General features: G+C 28.5%; 2 protein-coding genes across 3 annotated transcripts; both read left to right on the forward strand.

Annotated features, from left to right (window-relative positions):
• Nucleotides 1-293: 293 nt before the first annotated feature.
• Nucleotides 294-5,153, forward strand: LOC112766017 (long chain base biosynthesis protein 1). Of its 2 annotated transcripts, none has more exons than XM_025811868.3 (13): nucleotides 294-677; nucleotides 764-858; nucleotides 1,096-1,187; nucleotides 1,511-1,604; nucleotides 1,693-1,765; nucleotides 1,846-1,978; nucleotides 2,227-2,401; nucleotides 3,262-3,402; nucleotides 3,502-3,597; nucleotides 3,877-4,018; nucleotides 4,204-4,331; nucleotides 4,396-4,596; nucleotides 4,834-5,153. In XM_025811868.3, the coding sequence occupies exons 1-12, from the start codon at nucleotides 554-556 to the stop codon at nucleotides 4,567-4,569; spliced, it is 1,467 nt and encodes a 488-aa protein (XP_025667653.1). In that variant the 5' UTR covers nucleotides 294-553; the 3' UTR covers nucleotides 4,570-4,596; nucleotides 4,834-5,153. The 2 variants fall into 2 exon arrangements, with proteins under 2 accessions (XP_025667653.1, XP_025667654.1); XM_025811869.3 differs by having other exon boundaries at nucleotides 337-677; nucleotides 1,449-1,604.
• An 11,649-nt stretch (nucleotides 5,154-16,802) lies between these two features.
• LOC114925670 (NAD(P)H-quinone oxidoreductase subunit H, chloroplastic) lies at nucleotides 16,803-17,419 on the forward strand. The gene has a single exon (XM_029294329.2). The coding sequence runs from the start codon at nucleotides 16,916-16,918 to the stop codon at nucleotides 17,417-17,419; it is 504 nt and encodes a 167-aa protein (XP_029150162.1). The 5' UTR covers nucleotides 16,803-16,915.
• The last annotated feature ends 5,576 nt before the right edge of the window (nucleotides 17,420-22,995 follow it).

A 22,995-nucleotide genomic window follows, 5' to 3' on the forward strand; every position in this document is an offset into this window, starting at 1 on the left:
CTTTAATAATTTATTAATTAACAATAAATTCTTAAATAGTATTTTTGTCCATAATCAATTAGTTTTTGATTTGCAGAAATGAAAAATATTGTAAAAAACAAAAAAAAAAAGTGAAAATTTATTAATTTATTTAAAAATATTTAAATTTTATTTTGTAGATACAACCATTCATTAATCAACTATAAATTTATAAGGCATTAGTTTTTAATTTGTTACCTGAAAAAAATATCAGATATTTTACTGGTGCGCCTAGTAGAGAGATTTATTATCTGTAATAATAAATGTTAATAAATAATTATTATAGCGTTTTATGTACCCAAACAAATGATAATATTTGGGTTGAAGGTTTGAAGGAAGGATTTGGTGATTTGCATGTGGATGTGGCAATGTGGCATTTACATTTGCATTTGCATCAGTTAAGAGGATCCGAAAATCCCATCGCTCATTGACTCTTCCATTCCATCAAATCCCAATCTGAATCTTAATTTCATTTCATCTCATTTGAATCATCAATCATAATCATAATCATAAACATAACATCCCTTGAGAGAGAATGGAAGTGTCAACCATGATGAGCTCAACTGTACAGAATTTGATGAATGTTACCTTCGATTGGCTCAATTCAACTTTAGATGTTCCTTCTGTTCGCGCTGTTGTCTTCGGATTCAACATTCGAGGTCACTATTCTCATTTCGCTCTTTCTTTTTCACTTCCATTTTTGTTTTCCATTTACCTGATTTATCCACCATTGTTATTGTTGAAGGACATTTGTTCATCGAAGTTTTTCTCCTCGTCGTCATCCTTTTCTTGCTCTCCCAGAAAAGTTACAAGCCTCCTAAACGCCCCTTAACAAACAAGGTTAGTTTTAACATCAAATTAACCAAACTCTTTCTTTTCTGCTTAATGCTATAGTCATATGCCTCGTATGCTGTTTTCAATTTTGATGTGCAAATTCAATGGTGATTTCGGTGTAATTTCTATTAGATGAATGCGTATGACTTGAATCCCTAAAGAGCACTCTTATTATCTGTTGTGGTTGTCAGGCTTGTGTGTTGATGTTTTGACATTATTGTAGTTTGTGCCTAATGTCCACAGGAAATAGATGAGCTTTGTGATGAGTGGGTTCCAGAACCACTGATTCCTTCTCTTAACAAAGAGTTGCTCTATGAACCACCAGCGCTAGAGAGGTGATTATTTTTCCTTAAGGGTAACTTATGTTTCTTCTTGACCATGTTACATAATGATAATAAAGAAAGGCTGGTATAATTTACTGTTGGAAAAAGTATTATTGTGTTTAATATAATAGCTTGGATTGTCTACTAGGACGGGTAATTGTCTTTATATGGCTCAATTAGTTGTAAGAGAAGCAATGAGATTGCCCAAAGTCTGAACCACAGAACATATAAATGTCAGGATGGTCTAATTCTTCATAAAACTTAAAATGATAGGTGTCAACCAAAATGAGCAAGTGTTATAATGCCTTCCTGCTGATGAATTGTGCTCCCTGCAGTGCTGCTGAGCCACATACCATAGTTAATGGTAAAGAAGTTGTCAATTTCACTTCAGCAAACTATCTTGGCTTGATAGGTCATAAAAAGTTGCTGGTAAGGAAACGATGCTCATAATAGTGATAAATTTCTCTTTTTGACACTAATTTGATGCTATTGATTTATAGCAACTTTTTCTTTTCAGGAATCGTGTACAGCTTCTTTAGATAAATATGGTGTAGGTTCTTGTGGTCCCCGTGGATTTTATGGAACAATTGGTAAGACTAAAGTTTAAAGTAGATTCCAGTTCTACTTTGCTAGGAAATATTTGTTCTTATGATAGCTTTCCTTGCCTCAGATGTCCATCTCGACTGTGAAGCAAGAATAGCCAAATTTTTGGGTACCCCTGAGTCAATTCTCTACTCTTATGGATTGTCTACCATGTTCAGTGCAATTCCTGCTTTCTCTAAAAAGGGAGATATAATTGTTGCGTAAGTATGCATAAGTGTGACTGTTAATCGTGTGGTTTTTTTTTCAGTTTATCTGAGGATTTTGGTCTTGTGACATTTATAATGGGTATTGAATGTTGACAACCACACTACACTTATACCATTAGTTGTGTGATTTGTACTGAATTGCTTCTGCTTCTTGATGATGACAATAGTTGAGTTGGCTCTTGTTGCTTCACTTGATATTTGAAAATTCTTTGCAAAATGATTCTTGCTGATATCTTTAACAGGGATGAGGGAGTCCACTGGGGAATTCAGAATGGCCTTTACCTTTCAAGAAGCACAGTGGTGTATTTCAAGCATAATGACATAAACTCTTTGAGACAAACTCTGGAGAAAATTACTACAGAAAACAAGCGAATCAAGAAAATGCGGCGTTATATCGTCATTGAAGCTGTTTACCAGGTAGATATTCTCTTACATGTTACATGCGTATGAGACATTAGCAAAAACTTCCATGTTACATGCGTATAAGACATTAGCAAAAACTTACACGTTACATGCATATGAGACATCAGCATTTTGCTCTTCCAGATTACTTTTCATATGTATTATCCTACACAAAATCAGCAAAACTATGATGTAACTTCATACTGTTAGTATATTTAAAGCAGGTGCCTGCTTGAATGCTTGGCTAAGCTCAAGCGATAAATCATTTGAAATTGAAGATATTTACTTGTAACAAATTGAAATAAGCATTTTGAACCTATTAATGTTGCAAACTTGCAATCCTTTGGTTGAATTAATTCTATATGCCAGTTTAATTGTAACCCTTTTTATGTTCTGAAAGGAAAACAGGCCTGCTTAAAATATTCAGAAGTTGGGCTTTTTTTTTCTCTTTAGTACTACTACTATTGGATAGAAGGGTATATGCTCTTTTATTACGCACTTGTCTGTCATCTTAAAGACAACAATAAGTAGAAAAAACAGATAAAAGAATCATGTGGTTTGACAATTTTAATAATCACTTATATCGTTGTGAACCTTACTGCACCTTTCAGCCTTGTATTTTCCACGTTATTTTGGCTATTCAGATGCTCTTTCAAGGGCAGCAATATGGTTGTAAATGAAAGAATGAGTCTGTTTTGTAGTTAGATGCATTGCAATGCCATTTAACAAGGAATGGTTACTGCTTGCCCTGGTTTTCTTAATCTTTCAAACTGTAATGCCTAATTTTCTACTTTAGCAAAACTGACATCTCTCCATGTCATATGAAAATAAATTATTTGACCAATACCTATTAACATCTTTTTAATCTTTTTCAGAATTCTGGTCAGATAGCACCCTTAGATGAGATTATTAAACTGAAAGAGAAATACCGTTTTCGTATTTTGCTGGACGAGAGCAACTCAATTGGTGTGCTTGGAAGTTCTGGAAGAGGTCTCACTGAACACTATGGAGTCCCTGTAAGTGCTAAAAATTTCTATGGGCATCCACATGCATGCATTCAAGTGTTCATACTCTGAATTTTATTGCTATTTGTGATTTTTGGTTGTTTACTACAGATCGAGAAGATAGATCTTGTAACCGCCGATATGGGACGTGCATTGGCCACAGAAGGAGGATTCTGCACCGGAAGTACAAGAGTGATAGATCACCAAGTATGTAACTGTCATATTTAATAAGAATGAAAATCAGCACCCACTAGTACCATGCTGGGTCTCTAAAATAGACTGGGGAAAGAAAATGGAAAGGTTGCAAATGTAGAAATTCAGGATTTTTTCTTAAGTGATTTTCTTTTCACAACTTTTTTCCATTGCTTCTTCCCAAATCTAAGTACAAATTGTATAAGTCATGAAGGAAAGACCTGCCATTGGAGTTTCCGCCACTACCGTTATCTGTTTTTCCATGCACTAATATGCCCTTTTTAATCTTGACAGCGACTAAGTAGCTCCGGCTATGTCTTTTCTGCGTCTCTGCCCCCATATCTTGCAAGTGCTGCAATTTCAGCACTGGACATTCTGGAGAAAGATCCCAAACTGATAAAAAAGCTGAAGAATAACATTGCTGTGTTATGGAAAGGTGAGCTTTGTTCTCAGATCAAGTTTCTCCAATGGAATCATCAATCATGTGGTAGAGTAGCATATGCATTTTAGCTTTTGCACAAAGTCTCAGTAAAGTATTGGATTTTCTTTCCTGAACCATTAAGATAAGGTTTGTCATTTAATTTTTATTTGTTAAATATGTTAATACAATGACTGGTGCAGGATTGTCAGGAATATCAGGCTTGACAATTGCAGGTAGTCAAGAGTCACCAATTGTTTATTTGAAATTGAAGAAGTCAACAGGTTCCATGCAGGAAGACCGACGCCTGCTTGAAGCTATTGCCGAGCGTGTAAGGGAATTTAATATTTTGTTTGTTAATGCTTTTACTTGCGCCTAATCTTTTGTATTGACAGGTCTTGAATGAAGATTCAGTATTTGTGGTTGCTTCCAAACGATCAACATTGGACAAATGCCGTTTACCTGTTGGAATTAGATTGTATGTTTCTGCAGGGCATTCAGAATCTGATCTTCGCAAGGCATCTGAATCGTTGAAAAGGGTTGCAAAGCAAGTCCTGGGAGGATCATAATTGAACACCCAAATCATCACTATACTTGTATGTTTCTATATCACATTTAGTGCATGCTTCTAGAACTTTTCCAACCACTTATTTTTTGTTGTCTTACATAGCTTCTAAATAAGCAATGTAAATGAATGGTTGCGGAAGTTTATGAAACATGTATTAAATGTGCTCTAGGAGTATGCTAAAATTTCTTACTCTGGTTAATTGAGGAATTTTGGAATCTAGGCCTAATTGGCATGCCGTTGTTAATAATTTATTTGATATTTTCAGGAACTCCATTCACCTGCTGTCTCCAAGAAACGGCAGCTGTGAAGTTTGAGAATTTTGCTCTCATAAAGTTGACATTGTTCCTGCTGTTCCTTAGAAATGAAACAGCAAGAGAATTGAAATCCTAGTTCAGCGTTGCATATATAGTTTTTTTTGGCTCATTGCCGTGTAGAATAAGGGGTTTATTTATTTATTTATTTTTGTCATCTGTTGGAAATGACAGCTTTGCAGAATTAAATTCCAGTGTTATGGTTATGGGGACCTCTTCTTTATTGCCTCGTCTATTTTCTGTATTTTTTAAATAAAAAATCGTTTTTATTTTCTCTCTCTCTTTCACCCTTAAACTTTATGTTTATTTATAGGAAATTTTATCTCGTTCTAGTAAAGATATGCCATAAATTTTAATATGATTTACTGTTGGTTTATGATGTGCTCTCAGACAACAAAAGAAAAAGGACCTGAGATGCCAAGAGCCAAGAGGAAAGAAAATAAAGCCTTAAATAATTGACTGAAAAAAGTAAACTCTAAAATCAAAGAAACAGCCTCGTACAAAAATGAAACTGGTGAGACAAAATAATACACCATAACAAGAAAGGATTATTGGGATTTTATGAGACACCAACTGCATAAAGTTGGGTGCTATGAGGGTATCAATAGGTAAGTGGTTTCAAAAGTATTCTTTATTCTGATCTTTGACCAAATTAATGAAGGATAGACATTCAATTATAGTTTGATTGTTGTCTAAGTTGTCAAATGCCAACCACCCATTTCAAAATGGATGATTTTCTTAAACGGATCTAGTGCATTAACCATAGATAGATAAGTTCAATGGTCCAATTCTGTTATAGTCAAGGAAATTAAATTGGACCCATAATTTTAAAAAAATTTTTATTCTTTTTAATATGAATAATTTTTATTTTAGTTCTTATAAAATTTTTGTTTGAGTTTTGATCCTCTTTATTATTATTATTATTATTATTATTATTATTATTATTATTATTATTAAGTTTTAAATCCTTTGTCTAAATAGGTCTTTGAGATTCACTACTTGCACTGAAAAGGTCCTTATTCTAGTTGCACCATAAACATTTCCAAGATTGTAAAAATTGCATCACGTTGCTCTCCATCTTTTTCCTGTCGAATTACTTGTCACACAGAAAGTAACCTAACACATAGCGCTCGACTAGATCAAACAATGTTGCTTTAGTTTCGATCTTAAATATTTGATAAAATGACATTATTTAACTTTAATAAACTACAAAATGTCTTATTCCTCACCAAAAAAATTATATGATCATCAAAATTAAACATCGTCTCATCAAATATTTAGTGATAAAACTAAAGCGACCTCGTTTTGAGTGCTCCACATAACAAGTAGCTTGACAGAAAGAAAGTGGGGATTAATATATTACAATTTTTTGATTTCGAATATATTTATAATGCAATTAGAATTTTAGAGACTTTTTTAATGCAAGTGGCTAATCTTAATGACCACTTTAAAACTTAACTCCTTTTGTCACATAAATTTAATGAGAACCGTGATATTTATAAAGGAGAATTGACTCAAAACAAAAATGTTTCTAATAAAAAAATATAAATTAATTTCGTTAGACTAAACATATATTTTAGTATTTTATACAAATAAAAATTTAACATAACAAGAGCTAAACTTGTGCCAAAACTCAAAAGTAAATTTTGAAGGAGCAAATTATAAATCTCTCCCTCATCAACTCAGTCAACTGTAATGTTAATTCCATTTTCAACTATTTATTTGTTGCTGTGGTCTTGTGGACGACGCACCCTTGACTCCTCGTGGAATTTGTTCGTTTGAATGCATTCACTGTTAAAAAGTCACATGTAGCGTACTATTTTTTTAGAGTAATATTCGAATAAGTCTTTAAAAAATTTTATTTTGAATGTTTTTATCTCTAAAAAATTTATTATATTGAAATTCTTAAACTTTATAAAAATAAAACACATAAATTTTTATCTTAGTTAGATTTATTATTTTCATTTGAACGAATAAATCTTTAAAAATATGATGAAAGGACTTTAATATCTTATTTTTGTAAAGTTTAGAAATCTCAATATAATAAAATTTTTTTGAAAACGAAAGTTTTTGATGCAAAATTTTTTATGACCTATATATATATATATATATATATATATATATATAAATTTTGGATCACCAATTTAGTATTCCATTCAAATATTCCATTCAAAATATTTTTTCTTCTTATAAAATAAATAGATTCCAAAATAGATATTTATATGAGTTATAAGTAAAAATTTTTATTTAATAGAATTATTTTTATTTAAAAATTCTATTAAATAAAAATAATTCTAAAATTCTGTTTCTTTGATTTTATTAAAAAATATAACTATTTGAAACTATTTTTGTTAATATTATATACAAATTCTATATTCTATTAGAGAATAGAATCCAGCTAATTCAAAGTATTCCAACGTTTGTATTTTTTATACAAAAAAACTTTTTGAATTTCCCGTAGAAATTGATTGCGCTAATGAATAAGCTTTCAATGCTGTCCAAAAACCTCTCCTTTTCCAAAGAGTTTTTGGGATTTTTTTTTTGGATCTCGAGGTGCGTTTCTTTGGAACTGCCATGCAACTGATATAGTTTTTTTATTGCTACAAGTCATGTGAAAGACATATCTTCTGTTCCGTAAAACAAATAGTTCTTTTATTTGATTAATTAGCCATTTTTTTTATCCCCTCTTTTTTTCTATCTTTCTATCTAAAGTAAAACTTTGAATATTATAACACTTTTTTCAAAATTTTGCCAAACATAGATATCTGTTTAATGTAAAAAAAGAAATTAGTTCGAAAAAACTAATGCTTTTGAAATAAAAGACAAAAATTCTTATTTATTCGATTGGGTCATGTCATATGAATTAAATTTTACTGCATATCAAACAAAATAAACGAATGTTTTTATTTGATTTGACAAATTTCGTTTTTATGAGAATTTTTTTAATAAATACTTTTTTTTTTATTAACTGAAGCCTTTACAAAAGAGATAAAACCGACGAATAAGAAACAAAACTCATTAGGAAAAAAAATATTTTATCTTTTATTCTTTTTTTATGGAATATACAGAATTTCCAAAAAAGTGGCTACTAGACGGTATTCAGATACAAATTAGATTTCCTTTTCATCTGAAACCTTGGCACAGATCTAAGCTACGATCCACTAAAAAAGATCCAATGAAAAAAAAAAAGGGACTTTAGCTTTTTAACAATTTTGGGAACGGAAGTGGAATTGCCCTTTTCTCGCGTTACCCGAAATCCATTTGCCTTCTTTCATCCCATTTTAACGAAACTAAAAACTAAAAAAAAAATGGCAAAATCATTTTTTTCAGGTTCTCGGGATTTTAAATGCAAGAACAAAATTGTTTATAAATTTTTTAAAAGAAAGAGCAAAATGGATCATCAAAATTTTTCTATTTATAAACGAAAAAATAAAACAATTCCCAACTTTAGTGCTACTTACATTCTAAAAAATCGTTGGATGAAAAAAATAAATTCCAAAATTTATCATTTTTGGATCACCAATTTAGTATTCCATTCAAATATTCCATTCAAAATATTTTTTCTTCTTATAAAATAAATAGATTCCAAAATAGATATTTATATGAGTTATAAGTAAAAATTTTTATTTAATAGAATTATTTTTATTTAAAAATTCTATTAAATAAAAATAATTCTAAAATTCTGTTTCTTTGATTTTATTAAAAAATATAACTATTTGAAACTATTTTTGTTAATATTATATACAAATTCTATATTCTATTAGAGAATAGAATCCAGCTAATTCAAAGTATTCCAACGTTTGTATTTTTTATACAAAAAAACTTTTTGAATTTCCCGTAGAAATTGATTGCGCTAATGAATAAGCTTTCAATGCTGTCCAAAAACCTCTCCTTTTCCAAAGAGTTTTTCGGATTTTTTTTTTGGATCTCGAGGTGCGTTTTTTTGGAACTGCCATGCAACTGTTATAGTTTTTTTATTGCTACAAGTCATGTGAAAGACATATCTTCTGTTCCGTAAAACAAATAGTTCTTTTATTTGATTAATTAGCCATTTTTTTTTATCCCCTCTTTTTTTCTATCTTTCTATCTAAAGTAAAACTTTGAATATTATAACACTTTTTTCAAAATTTTGCCAAACATAGATATCTGTTTAATGTAAAAAAAGAAATTAGTTCGAAAAAACTAATGCTTTTGAAATAAAAGACAAAAATTCTTATTTATTCGATTGGGTCATGTCATATGAATTAAATTTTACTGCATATCAAACAAAATAAACGAATGTTTTTATTTGATTTGACAAATTTCGTTTTTATGAGAATTTTTTTAATAAATACTTTTTTTTTTATTAACTGAAGCCTTTACAAAAGAGATAAAACCGACGAATAAGAAACAAAACTCATTAGGAAAAAAAATATTTTATCTTTTATTCTTTTTTTATGGAATATACAGAATTTCCAAAAAAGTGGCTACTAGACGGTATTCAGATACAAATTAGATTTCCTTTTCATCTGAAACCTTGGCACAGATCTAAGCTACGATCCACTAAAAAAGATCCAATGAAAAAAAAAAAGGGACTTTAGCTTTTTAACAATTTTGGGAACGGAAGTGGAATTGCCCTTTTCTCGCGTTACCCGAAATCCATTTGCCTTCTTTCATCCCATTTTAACGAAACTAAAAACTAAAAAAAAAATGGCAAAATCATTTTTTTCAGGTTCTCGGGATTTTAAATGCAAGAACAAAATTGTTTATAAATTTTTTAAAAGAAAGAGCAAAATGGATCATCAAAATTTTTCTATTTATAAACGAAAAAATAAAACAATTCCCAACTTTAGTGCTACTTACATTCTAAAAAATCGTTGGATGAAAAAAATAAATTCCAAAATTTATCATTTTTGGATCACCAATTTAGTATTCCATTCAAATATTCCATTCAAAATATTTTTTCTTCTTATAAAATAAATAGATTCCAAAATAGATATTTATATGAGTTATAAGTAAAAATTTTTATTTAATAGAATTATTTTTATTTAAAAATTCTATTAAATAAAAATAATTCTAAAATTCTGTTTCTTTGATTTTATTAAAAAATATAACTATTTGAAACTATTTTTGTTAATATTATATACAAATTCTATATTCTATTAGAGAATAGAATCCAGCTAATTCAAAGTATTCCAACGTTTGTATTTTTTATACAAAAAAACTTTTTGAATTTCCCGTAGAAATTGATTGCGCTAATGAATAAGCTTTCAATGCTGTCCAAAAACCTCTCCTTTTCCAAAGAGTTTTTCGGATTTTTTTTTTGGATCTCGAGGTGCGTTTCTTTGGAACTGCCATGCAACTGATATAGTTTTTTTATTGCTACAAGTCATGTGAAAGACATATCTTCTGTTCCGTAAAACAAATAGTTCTTTTATTTGATTAATTAGCCATTTTTTTTATCCCCTCTTTTTTTCTATCTTTCTATCTAAAGTAAAACTTTGAATATTATAACACTTTTTTCAAAATTTTGCCAAACATAGATATCTGTTTAATGTAAAAAAAGAAATTAGTTCGAAAAAACTAATGCTTTTGAAATAAAAGACAAAAATTCTTATTTATTCGATTGGGTCATGTCATATGAATTAAATTTTACTGCATATCAAACAAAATAAACGAATGTTTTTATTTGATTTGACAAATTTCGTTTTTATGAGAATTTTTTTAATAAATACTCTTTTTTTTTATTAACTGAAGCCTTTACAAAAGAGATAAAACCGACGAATAAGAAACAAAACTCATTAGGAAAAAAAATATTTTATCTTTTATTCTTTTTTTATGGAATATACAGAATTTCCAAAAAAGTAGCTACTAGACGGTATTCAGATACAAATTAGATTTCCTTTTCATCTGAAACCTTGGCACAGATCTAAGCTACGATCCACTAAAAAGGATCCAATGAAAAAAAAAAAAGGGACTTTAGCTTTTTAACAATTTTGGGAACGGAAGTGGAATTGCCCTTTTCTCGCGTTACCCGAAATCCATTTGCCTTCTTTCATCCCATTTTAACGAAACTAAAAACTAAAAAAAAAAATGGCAAAATCATTTTTTTCAGGTTCTCGGGATTTTAAATGCAAGAACAAAATTGTTTATAAATTTTTTAAAAGAAAGAGCAAAATGGATCATCAAAATTTTTCTATTTATAAACGAAAAAATAAAACAATTCCCAACTTTAGTGCTACTTACATTCCAAAAAATCGTTGGATGAAAAAAATAAATTCCAAAATTTATCATTTTTGGATCACCAATTTAGTATTCCATTCAAATATTCCATTCAAAATATTTTTTCTTCTTATAAAATAAATAGATTCCAAAATAGATATTTATATGAGTTATAAGTAAAAATTTTTATTTAATAGAATTATTTTTATTTAAAAATTCTATTAAATAAAAATAATTCTAAAATTCTGTTTCTTTGATTTTATTAAAAAATATAACTATTTGAAACTATTTTTGTTAATATTATATACAAATTCTATATTCTATTAGAGAATAGAATCCAGCTAATTCAAAGTATTCCAACGTTTGTATTTTTTATACAAAAAAACTTTTTGAATTTCCCGTAGAAATTGATTGCGCTAATGAATAAGCTTTCAATGCTGTCCAAAAACCTCTCCTTTTCCAAAGAGTTTTTGGGATTTTTTTTTTGGATCTCGAGGTGCGTTTCTTTGGAACTGCCATGCAACTGATATAGTTTTTTTATTGCTACAAGTCATGTGAAAGACATATCTTCTGTTCCGTAAAACAAATAGTTCTTTTATTTGATTAATTAGCCATTTTTTTTATCCCCTCTTTTTTTCTATCTTTCTATCTAAAGTAAAACTTTGAATATTATAACACTTTTTTCAAAATTTTGCCAAACATAGATATCTGTTTAATGTAAAAAAAGAAATTAGTTCGAAAAAACTAATGCTTTTGAAATAAAAGACAAAAATTCTTATTTATTCGATTGGGTCATGTCATATGAATTAAATTTTACTGCATATCAAACAAAATAAACGAATGTTTTTATTTGATTTGACAAATTTCGTTTTTATGAGAATTTTTTTAATAAATACTCTTTTTTTTTATTAACTGAAGCCTTTACAAAAGAGATAAAACCGACGAATAAGAAACAAAACTCATTAGGAAAAAAAATATTTTATCTTTTATTCTTTTTTTATGGAATATACAGAATTTCCAAAAAAGTAGCTACTAGACGGTATTCAGATACAAATTAGATTTCCTTTTCATCTGAAACCTTGGCACAGATCTAAGCTACGATCCACTAAAAAGGATCCAATGAAAAAAAAAAAAGGGACTTTAGCTTTTTAACAATTTTGGGAACGGAAGTGGAATTGCCCTTTTCTCGCGTTACCCGAAATCCATTTGCCTTCTTTCATCCCATTTTAACGAAACTAAAAACTAAAAAAAAAAATGGCAAAATCATTTTTTTCAGGTTCTCGGGATTTTAAATGCAAGAACAAAATTGTTTATAAATTTTTTAAAAGAAAGAGCAAAATGGATCATCAAAATTTTTCTATTTATAAACGAAAAAATAAAACAATTCCCAACTTTAGTGCTACTTACATTCCAAAAAATCGTTGGATGAAAAAAATAAATTCCAAAATTTATCATTTTTGGATCACCAATTTAGTATTCCATTCAAATATTCCATTCAAAATATTTTTTCTTCTTATAAAATAAATAGATTCCAAAATAGATATTTATATGAGTTATAAGTAAAAATTTTTATTTAATAGAATTATTTTTATTTAAAAATTCTATTAAATAAAAATAATTCTAAAATTCTGTTTCTTTGATTTTATTAAAAAATATAACTATTTGAAACTATTTTTGTTAATATTATATACAAATTCTATATTCTATTAGAGAATAGAATCCTGCTAATTCAAAGTATTCCAACGTTTGTATTTTTTATACAAAAAAACTTTTTGAATTTCCCGTAGAAATTGATTGCGCTAATGAATAAGCTTTCAATGCTGTCCAAAAACCTCTCCTTTTCCAAAGAGTTTTTCGGATTTTTTTTTTGGATCTCGAGGTGCGTTTTTTTGGAACTGCCATGCAACTGATATAGTTTTTTTATTGCTACAAGTCATGTGAAAGACATATCTTCTGTTCCGTAAAACAAATAGTTCTTTTATTTGATTAATTAGCCATTTTTTTTTATCCCCTCTTTTTTTCTATCTTTCTATCTAAAGTAAAACTTTGAATATTATAACACTTTTTTCAAAATTTTGCCAAACATAGATATCTGTTTAATGTAAAAAAAGAAATTAGTTCGAAAAAACTAATGCTTTTGAAATAAAAGACAAAAATTCTTATTTATTCGATTGGGTCATGTCATATGAATTAAATTTTACTGCATATCAAACAAAATAAACGAATGTTTTTATTTGATTTGACAAATTTCGTTTTTATGAGAATTTTTTTAATAAATACTTTTTTTTTTATTAACTGAAGCCTTTACAAAAGAGATAAAACCGACGAATAAGAAACAAAACTCATTAGGAAAAAAAATATTTTATCTTTTATTCTTTTTTTATGGAATATACAGAATTTCCAAAAAAGTGGCTACTAGACGGTATTCAGATACAAATTAGATTTCCTTTTCATCTGAAACCTTGGCACAGATCTAAGCTACGATCCACTAAAAAGGATCCAATGAAAAAAAAAAAGGGACCTTAGCTTTTTAACAATTTTGGGAACGGAAGTGGAATTGCCCTTTTTTCGCGTTACCCGAAATCCATTTGCCTTCTTTCATCCCATTTTAACGAAACTAAAAACTAAAAAAAAAATGGCAAAATCATTTTTTTCAGGTTCTCGGGATTTTAAATGCAAGAACAAAATTGTTTATAAATTTTTTAAAAGAAAGAGCAAAATGGATCATCAAAATTTTTCTATTTATAAACGAAAAAATAAAACAATTCCCAACTTTAGTGCTACTTACATTCCAAAAAATCGTTGGATGAAAAAAATAAATTCTAAAATTTATCATTTTTGGATCACCAATTTAGTATTCCATTCAAATATTCCATTCAAAATATTTTTTCTTCTTATAAAATAAATAGATTCCAAAATAGATATTTATATGAGTTATAAGTAAAAATTTTTATTTAATAGAATTATTTTTATTTAAAAATTCTATTAAATAAAAATAATTCTAAAATTCTGTTTCTTTGATTTTATTAAAAAATATAACTATTTGAAACTATTTTTGTTAATATTATATACAAATTTTATATTCTATTAGAGAATAGAATCCAGCTAATTCAAAGTATTCCAACGTTTGTATTTTTTATACAAAAAAACTTTTTGAATTTCCCGTAGAAATTGATTGCGCTAATGAATAAGCTTTCAATGCTGTCCAAAAACCTCTCCTTTTCCAAAGAGTTTTTGGGATTTTTTTTTGGATCTCGAGGTGCGTTTCTTTGGAACTGCCATGCAACTGATATAGTTTTTTTATTGCTACAAGTCATGTGAAAGACATATCTTCTGTTCCGTAAAACAAATAGTTCTTTTATTTGATTAATTAGCCATTTTTTTTTATCCCCTCTTTTTTTCTATCTTTCTATATAAAGTAAAACTTTGAATATTATAACACTTTTTTCAAAATTTTGCCAAACATAGATATCTGTTTAATGTAAAAAAAGAAATTAGTTCGAAAAAACTAATGCTTTTGAAATAAAAGACAAAAATTCTTATTTATTCGATTTGGTCATGTCATATGAATTAAATTTTACTGCATATCAAACAAAATAAACGAATGTTTTTATTTGATTTGACAAATTTCGTTTTTATGAGAATTTTTTTAATAAATACTCTTTTTTTTATTAACTGAAGCCTTTACAAAAGAGATAAAACCGACGAATAAGAAACAAAACTCATTAGGAAAAAAAATATTTTATCTTTTATTCTTTTTTTATGGAATATACAGAATTTCCAAAAAAGTGGCTACTAGACGGTATTCAGATACAAATTAGATTTCCTTTTCATCTGAAACCTTGGCACAGATCTAAGCTACGATCCACTAAAAAGGATCCAATGAAAAAAAAAAAGGGACTTTAGCTTTTTAACAATTTTGGGAACGGAAGTGGAATTGCCCTTTTCTCGCGTTACCCGAAATCCATTTGCCTTCTTTCATCCCATTTTAACGAAACTAAAAACTAAAAAAAAAAATGGCAAAATCATTTTTTTCAGGTTCTCGGGATTTTAAATGCAAGAACAAAATTGTTTATAAATTTTTTAAAAGAAAGAGCAAAATGGATCATCAAAATTTTTCTATTTATAAACGAAAAAATAAAACAATTCCCAACTTTAGTGCTACTTACATTCCAAAAAATCGTTGGATGAAAAAAATAAATTCCAAAATTTATCATTTTTGGATCACCAATTTAGTATTCCATTCAAATATTCCATTCAAAATATTTTTTCTTCTTATAAAATAAATAGATTCCAAAATAGATATTTATATGAGTTATAAGTAAAAATTTTTATTTAATAGAATTATTTTTATTTAAAAATTCTATTAAATAAAAATAATTCTAAAATTCTGTTTCTTTGATTTTATTAAAAAATATAACTATTTGAAACTATTTTTGTTAATATTATATACAAATTCTATATTCTATTAGAGAATAGAATCCAGCTAATTCAAAGTATTCCAACGTTTGTATTTTTTATACAAAAAAACTTTTTGAATTTCCCGTAGAAATTGATTGCGCTAATGAATAAGCTTTCAATGCTGTCCAAAAACCTCTCCTTTTCCAAAGAGTTTTTCGGATTTTTTTTTTGGATCTCGAGGTGCGTTTCTTTGGAACTGCCATGCAACTGATATAGTTTTTTCTATCACAGCAAGATGGACTTTGCCTAGGCTAAGAATGGACCAATTACTAAATCTTTGTGCTAAAAAGGGAAGGAATAAGGCAAGCAGTATGTTAATTTCTCAACTTTACCTTAAAAGAGTCCTTCCCCTGCCTGATCGATTAAACATATGCAAATTGTATACCACTTAATTATCTTATTTCCTCGATGAGGAAATAAGAATATTAAGGAACCCCCGACTATTGGTAAAAGTACAACTATTGTTAACCAAGGAAAATAATTCGTGATAAAAATAAGATACAATTGGGCTAGAAAAATCCGCGCTCAAAATAGAAAGATAATAGGGCCTCATTGGTAAGTGCTACAAGATCTCGTACATTGGAACCCATAGTTATGGTTATGCACCCGAGTCCATTTATTAAATCTTAAGCAAAAATAGAATCTTTTTTTTCATTCACTGTATTGACATGAATTAAGAAATGAAATCATGTTTTAAGTCAAATTAGTCGTACCTTTAAAGTCCACTTCTTCCCCATACTACGAGAGAAAGGGAAAATGTGAAAACTACCATTAAAGCAGCCCAAGCAAGATTTACTATATCCATGTGAATTTTACCTCCTATCTCTATAAAAAATATCACTATGAAGGAATTATTTTACTATTGTTCACTAATTCTTGTTGTTTTTTTTTTGTATTAATCTAATCACTGAGAATACTAGAAACTATAATAACTATATATATATTTATTTAAATCGCTGGTACAGAGTCAAATGGGGATTCGATTCTGCACTAAAACCATTATATTAACACGAAACTATTCAATAAATTCTATTAGAACATCAAACAAGTTTTGATCAGATTTTTAGTAGAGTCGAAAAACATTACAGATAAATTCTTTTTTCCTCTCATTTTTTTAATTAAAAGGTCAAAATTCAATTCTCTTGTCGATCAGGCGATACCCGGATTTGAACTGGGAAAAAAGGATTTGCAGTCCCCCGCCTTACCGCTCGGCCATGCCGCCAAAACGATATATATATGAGAATACCCTCTTTTTCAATAATTCGTTAATTGAATTTGAAGAGTCATTTTGAATTATTCGATTTTTTAGGTCTTGAATCTTGATTAATTTTTTTTCTTTCGAAATTCATGGAAGAATAAATCGAGGAAAAACCTATGAATGGGACAGCTAAAAGAAAAGATCTCATGGTAGTCAATATGGGACCTCACCACCCATCAATGCATGGTGTTCTTCGACTTATTGTTACTCTAGATGGTGAGGATGTTATTGATTGTGAACCATTATTGGGTTATTTACACAGAGGGATGGAAAAAATTGCGGAAAATCGAACAATTATACAATATCTGCCTTATGTAATACGTTGGGATTATTTAGCTACGATGTTCACAGAAGCAATAACCGTAAACGGACCAGAACAGTTGGGAAATATTCAAGTACCCCAAAGAGCCAGCTATATTCGAGTAATTATGTTGGAATTGAGTCGTATAGCTTCTCACCTATTATGGCTGGGACCTTTTATGGCGGATATTGGTGCACAAACCCCTTTCTTCTATATTTTTAGAGAAAGAGAATTAATATATGATCTATTCGAAGCTGCGACAGGTATGAGAATGATGCATAATGCTTCGGGCTTCCGGAATACAATGGGATCTGCGTAAAGTTGAAAATTATGAGTGTTATGGAGAATTTGATTGGGACGTTCAATGGCAAAAAGAAGGAGATTCATTAGCTCGTTATTTAGTTCGAATTGGTGAAATGGTGGAATCCATAAAAATTTTTCAACAGGCTTTGGAAGGAATTCCCGGCGGACCATATGAGAATTTAGAAATCCGTTACTTTGATAGGGAAAGGGAACCAGAATGGAATGATTTTGAATATCGATTCATTAGTAAAAAACCGTCTCCGACTTTTAAATTGCCGAAACAAGAACTTTATGTAAGAGTTGAAGCCTCCAAAGGAGAATTGGGGATTTTTCTAATAGGAGATCAGAATGGTTTTCCTTGGAGATGGAAAATTCGTCCACCCGATTTTATCAATTTGCAAATTCTTCCTCAATTAGTTAAAAGAATGAAAAAAAGAATATGCATCTCTTTGGATTCCAAAATGAAATAGAAATAAAAAATATTTGATAATAAATGAAAAACTACGAATTTTTTGTTCCATTTCATAATAATTATTATTATTACTCAAATAATAATTTCATCTTTTATTATTTTAGATTATAGAATCGTTTGCTTTAATTAACTGACAGAGACGTATCATATATCCATTATTTTTATTATTCAATTATATAAATAAAATAGATATATTTATTGAATTGATATATCAATACGCACTTTAGAGATCGACATGGATTACTTGTAATCCCTTCATTCATTATTGCCAAATCAATTGAAAAATGAATCCATCAATACAAAAGAAATTAAATAAAGAAAGAGTCTTTTTTTTTTATCTTTTTTTTATTTAATCGTTTTTTATATTATACTTAGAGATCCTAATAAGGATCTAGATCATTAACAAGATTTGAATTTTATATGTATATATGGTCCGTAAAAAAAAATCCCTAAAGATTTATCACATTTTATTTTCTCCCATATCTGAGCAACTCGTAAGTTGAGTAAAATAATCCAAAAAGAATTTCAAATTATTTTTTTATTTCTAGTTTCTAGAATATTTATATTTCTTCTTTCTATTCTAAAATAGAATATTTATTCAGTTCTATTTCGAAATATTTAATAATTTAAAATAAAGAATTAAAAAAAGATATTAATAAAATAATTCAAATTTTAATAATAAAAAAGAACTTTGTTGTTTAACTTAATTCTTGAATTTCTATGGAAAAAATCGGAAAAATCGGGCCCCCTCTTTTTTATTGTATGTAATTTGTTCGATTTTTTTTATTTAAAACAAAAAACGAGTTACCTTAGAATGCCCTTTCACTTTTTTATCATTAGATTTAGTCGTGGATTCCATTCCTTTACTATACTACAACAGAAGAAAAAGGATATGGAATCTATTCATACAATTCTTCTTTGTACTACAATGCTTTTGTGAATTTCGCTTCATTTCTCATATCATATTTGTCATTTAGTTTAGTTTTAATTTCGATTTTTTATTTTTTAATTAAAAAGGGAGTCTTTATGTCACGCTACAGAGGGCCTCGTTTCAAAAAAATACGCCGTCTGGGGACTTTACCTGGACTAACTAGTAAAAAGCCTACAGTCGGAAGCGAATTTAGAAACCAATCACGCTCCGGTAAAAAATCTCAATATCGTATTCGTTTAGAAGAAAAACAAAAATTGCGTTTTCATTATGGTCTTACAGAACGCCAATTGCTTAAATACATTCGTATCGCCGGAAAAGCCAAGGGGTCAACCGGTCAGGTTTTACTACAATTACTTGAAATGCGTTTGGATAACATACTTTTTAGATTGGGTATGGCTTCGACTATTCCTCAAAGTTCAAAGTTAAAGTTCTTAATATTTACATTTACAACATTAAATAGACTCTAATCAAATAATATTCAAATTAGATCTATATTATAATGTAAAAAAAATATTTATGTTATAGATTGAATGAACAAAATAAAATACAACAAAAACAATACCAAAAAGTTATTGAAAAAAATTGAAAACAAAGATTCTTTTTAGTTTAGTAAAAAAAAATAGGAAAAAGATTCATTGTATTTTATTGTTAGGTATAGTTATGCTTTTTTCCGTCGCGCTGTCGATCGATCAAATAAATAATAATAAGAGTTTCATCTATCAATATGTGTGGTCTTGGACTATAAATAATGATCTTTCTTTAGAATTTGGTTACTTGATCGATTCACTTACCCTTATTATGTTAATATTAATCACTACTGTTGGCATTTTGGTTCTTATTTATAGTGATAATTATATGTCTCACGATCAAGGATATTTGAGATTTTTTGCTTATATGAGTTTGTCCGCTAGCCCGATCATGATTTTCTTACCCCCAGAGGTAAGGGTCCTTACCTTTTTGGCCGGTTGTGGGCGAGGAGGGATTCGAACTCCCGACACCGTGGTTCGTAGCCACGTGCTCTAATCCTCTGAGCTACAGGCCCCATCCCGTCTCCACTGGATCTGTTTTCCGGAGTACCCTAAAACTAAAAAAAGGGAACCTTCCCTCTCCCCAGCCATTTCATTTCGGCTTAAGAAGATGTGAAAGCGCCTCTCTCTCTCTATAAGAACGGTGCGTTCCGAGGTGTGAAGTGGGCGAGAAGGGATTTCATAATTGGGGTTTTGAATAAGACGACCTTTTTCATTTTGAATTCTTATTACTTTTTTAATATATATATATATATTAGTCCAAAATGTGGGCTATTAACCTTAATAAAATAATCTTCTAGAATTGAATAATTGAAACGATCTCCTTCAAAGTTTGGTGGAATCCATTGGTTCCTTTATTAATATTTAATTAGATTAGGACCGGCATCTTTGCGCAATATACTATATGTAAAATTATCTAGCACATGTAAAAAAATGGGTTCTATCTCAAATTTTTTGTCTAATGTCAAGATATATTAAGTTATTTGGTAACTAATACATGAAAATTTATATTCAAATAAAAGTATAAAACATAACAATAGCATGAAATTACATGTAAATGTTTTGTTGAAATTTGTATATGATGTAAAACCATGTATTAATAAGCATTAACAGATATTATTATAAGTAAAATTTAAACTCTTGATTTAGTATGTTTTTTTTTTTTGTATTGCTTGATTTAGGTTTGGTTTAGTAAAGCTTTTTGAAGAAATGCTTGTGTTTTTTAAAAGCATAAACTCTTTATTTTGTGTTTGGTAAATCAAAAACACTATATACTTGTGTTTGCAGTTTTTAAAAGATCGGAGTACTTTTGAAAGTAACTAAGGCGGAACTTTTTAAAATTGACTTGTGCTCTTCAAAAATTAAAAGTCTAATATAATTATAACCTCATATATTAACTAATTTTTAAATTTAACGCTTAAATTTATGTCTTTTATAGTATTTTTAAATTTTAAAAATTATTTTATCAAACGTAATTGTTATTGTTTGTATTTATTAAAAGTTATTTTTAATTTGATTTACCAAACATAAATACTACACTTTTTAAAAAGATTATCTTTTAAAAGTTAACTTTTATAAACTATTTTTAAAAAATAAAAATTTTACTAAATTAAATTTTAGTGTGTTGTTAGGGAGACATAGCTGAAAGGAGAAACATAAAAATAGGTTCGAAAAAAAAAAAAAACAATAACGGAAAAAAAGAATTGACAGAATGGTATTTTAAGAAAGCTTAACTCTAATAAGAAGAGAAACATATTATAATAATAAATTAATTATCAGAATTAATCATCATGTATTTATATATAAATATATATATTATTTAATTCATTTTTAATATATATTTTATATTTTAATATATATTTTATATTTAATAATTAATTTTAATATACACGTGATATAATCGGTATCACACATTAAAATCGTATGATGTGCGTCCATGTGTGTGACATCAAATTATAATCCACAAAGACTGTATATAAAGAAATTTTAAACGAGATAAACATATTTTCAATATCAAAATAAGATAACACATTTTACGAAGACATGTTTAGAACCACATACTCATATTAGATTTAAATATTATGGTACAAAGAGAGAAGTATCACATGCAATGCAAGCATAGAATAATCTAAAAAAAAAAAATTAAATGTCAAATGTCAAAGAGGGTGAAATAGAAAGTTTAAAGAAAAATTTAAAACATAATAAAAAAAAGGGCTAAGTTATATATGCATGTCACTTGAAAAAAAAAATGATGTGCCACAACAGAAAAAAAAGATAGAAATAGCAATAAGTACCGTAGAATAAATTTTAACCTCTACCTTAATTCTATTTGTGGTTTTAAAACTTTTAACACAAATATTATTTATATTCCAAATCATCTCATTCGAATTTGATTTGACTCCACCCGCAAAAAATAAAATTATTTTCACTCAAACATAATATTTAATCTTTACACATTTTATGGTATCAAAGATTATTTATATACTATTAACAATTTGAATTATTAACTGATACTAAGTATATGTACAAAAGGAAAAAAAATTTATGTTTAAAGCTCTATCTCCTCATCATATACATATATTTTTTATTAACATGCATATGATATAAAAAAAATATAGATAAACAATAAAAATATTAAACAATGTAAACAATGGATATATCGAATGTTCAATTCATTAGGTATGTAGATGATTATCCTAATATTAGGTGGATAATTTAGAGTTGTAGTGTGTTTTTGTTTTATGAAAAAGTATAAGGAACCAACATTAACCAGCCAATTTTTAAATAACTATATTTAATAATTAATTTTAAATTTTTTTAATTTAAAATTTAAATAATTAAAAATTAATTAAATAAACTCTAATTAAAAACGTAGAAATCCTTTCCTTTCTCTCACGCTCCCATAGCCGCACAAAAATTCTTCCCTATTCTCCCTCTCTCACTCCCACTCCCACAACCGCGTCTACACTCCTCTTCATTGTCATCGTCACCGAACCACCCAGCGTGAAGCCCTATCTGTCCTCCTCAGCCACACCTAGGGCTGGAAGTGAGCCGAGCTGAGTCGAGCTAAACCAAGCTCAAGCTCGGCTCACAAAAATTGAGCTTGGCTCACGACTCGACTCATTAACAATCGAGCCTATTTTTTAAGTTCAAGCTCGACTCACCAAAAGCACACGAGCTGGCTCGAGCTCACGAGTTGGCTCAAATAATAGAAACATAAATACATAATCTATAATTCTATATCAATAAATTATAAATTTTTTTTATTTATGTCCTACATCAAAATTATATGTAAAAAATAAATATAAAATTTTAAATAATTAAAATCATTAATATATATAATTATATATTACTATTTCATATGTATATATATAATATTAAAAATATAGATTAAATGCATATAGGATATGTGTATATATATATCGAATCAGCTCACGAGCTAATGAGCTGAGCTTATCCAAGCTCAAGCTCGGCTCATTTAATTTATGAGCTCAATTCCAAGCTCAAGCTTGGCTCACTAGCTCACGAGCTTAGCTTATCGAGCTATTAACGAGTCGAGCTCGAGCTAGCTCATGAGCTGGCTTGACTCACTTCCAGCCCTAGCCACACCAACCCTCTTCTCCTCTCTCCGCGAACCAGACCTTCACACTTGCTCCTGCTTC

This window comes from Arachis hypogaea, chromosome 17 (assembly GCF_003086295.3).
Source record: "Arachis hypogaea cultivar Tifrunner chromosome 17, arahy.Tifrunner.gnm2.J5K5, whole genome shotgun sequence".
NCBI classification, from domain to species: Eukaryota; Viridiplantae; Streptophyta; class Magnoliopsida; order Fabales; family Fabaceae; genus Arachis; species Arachis hypogaea.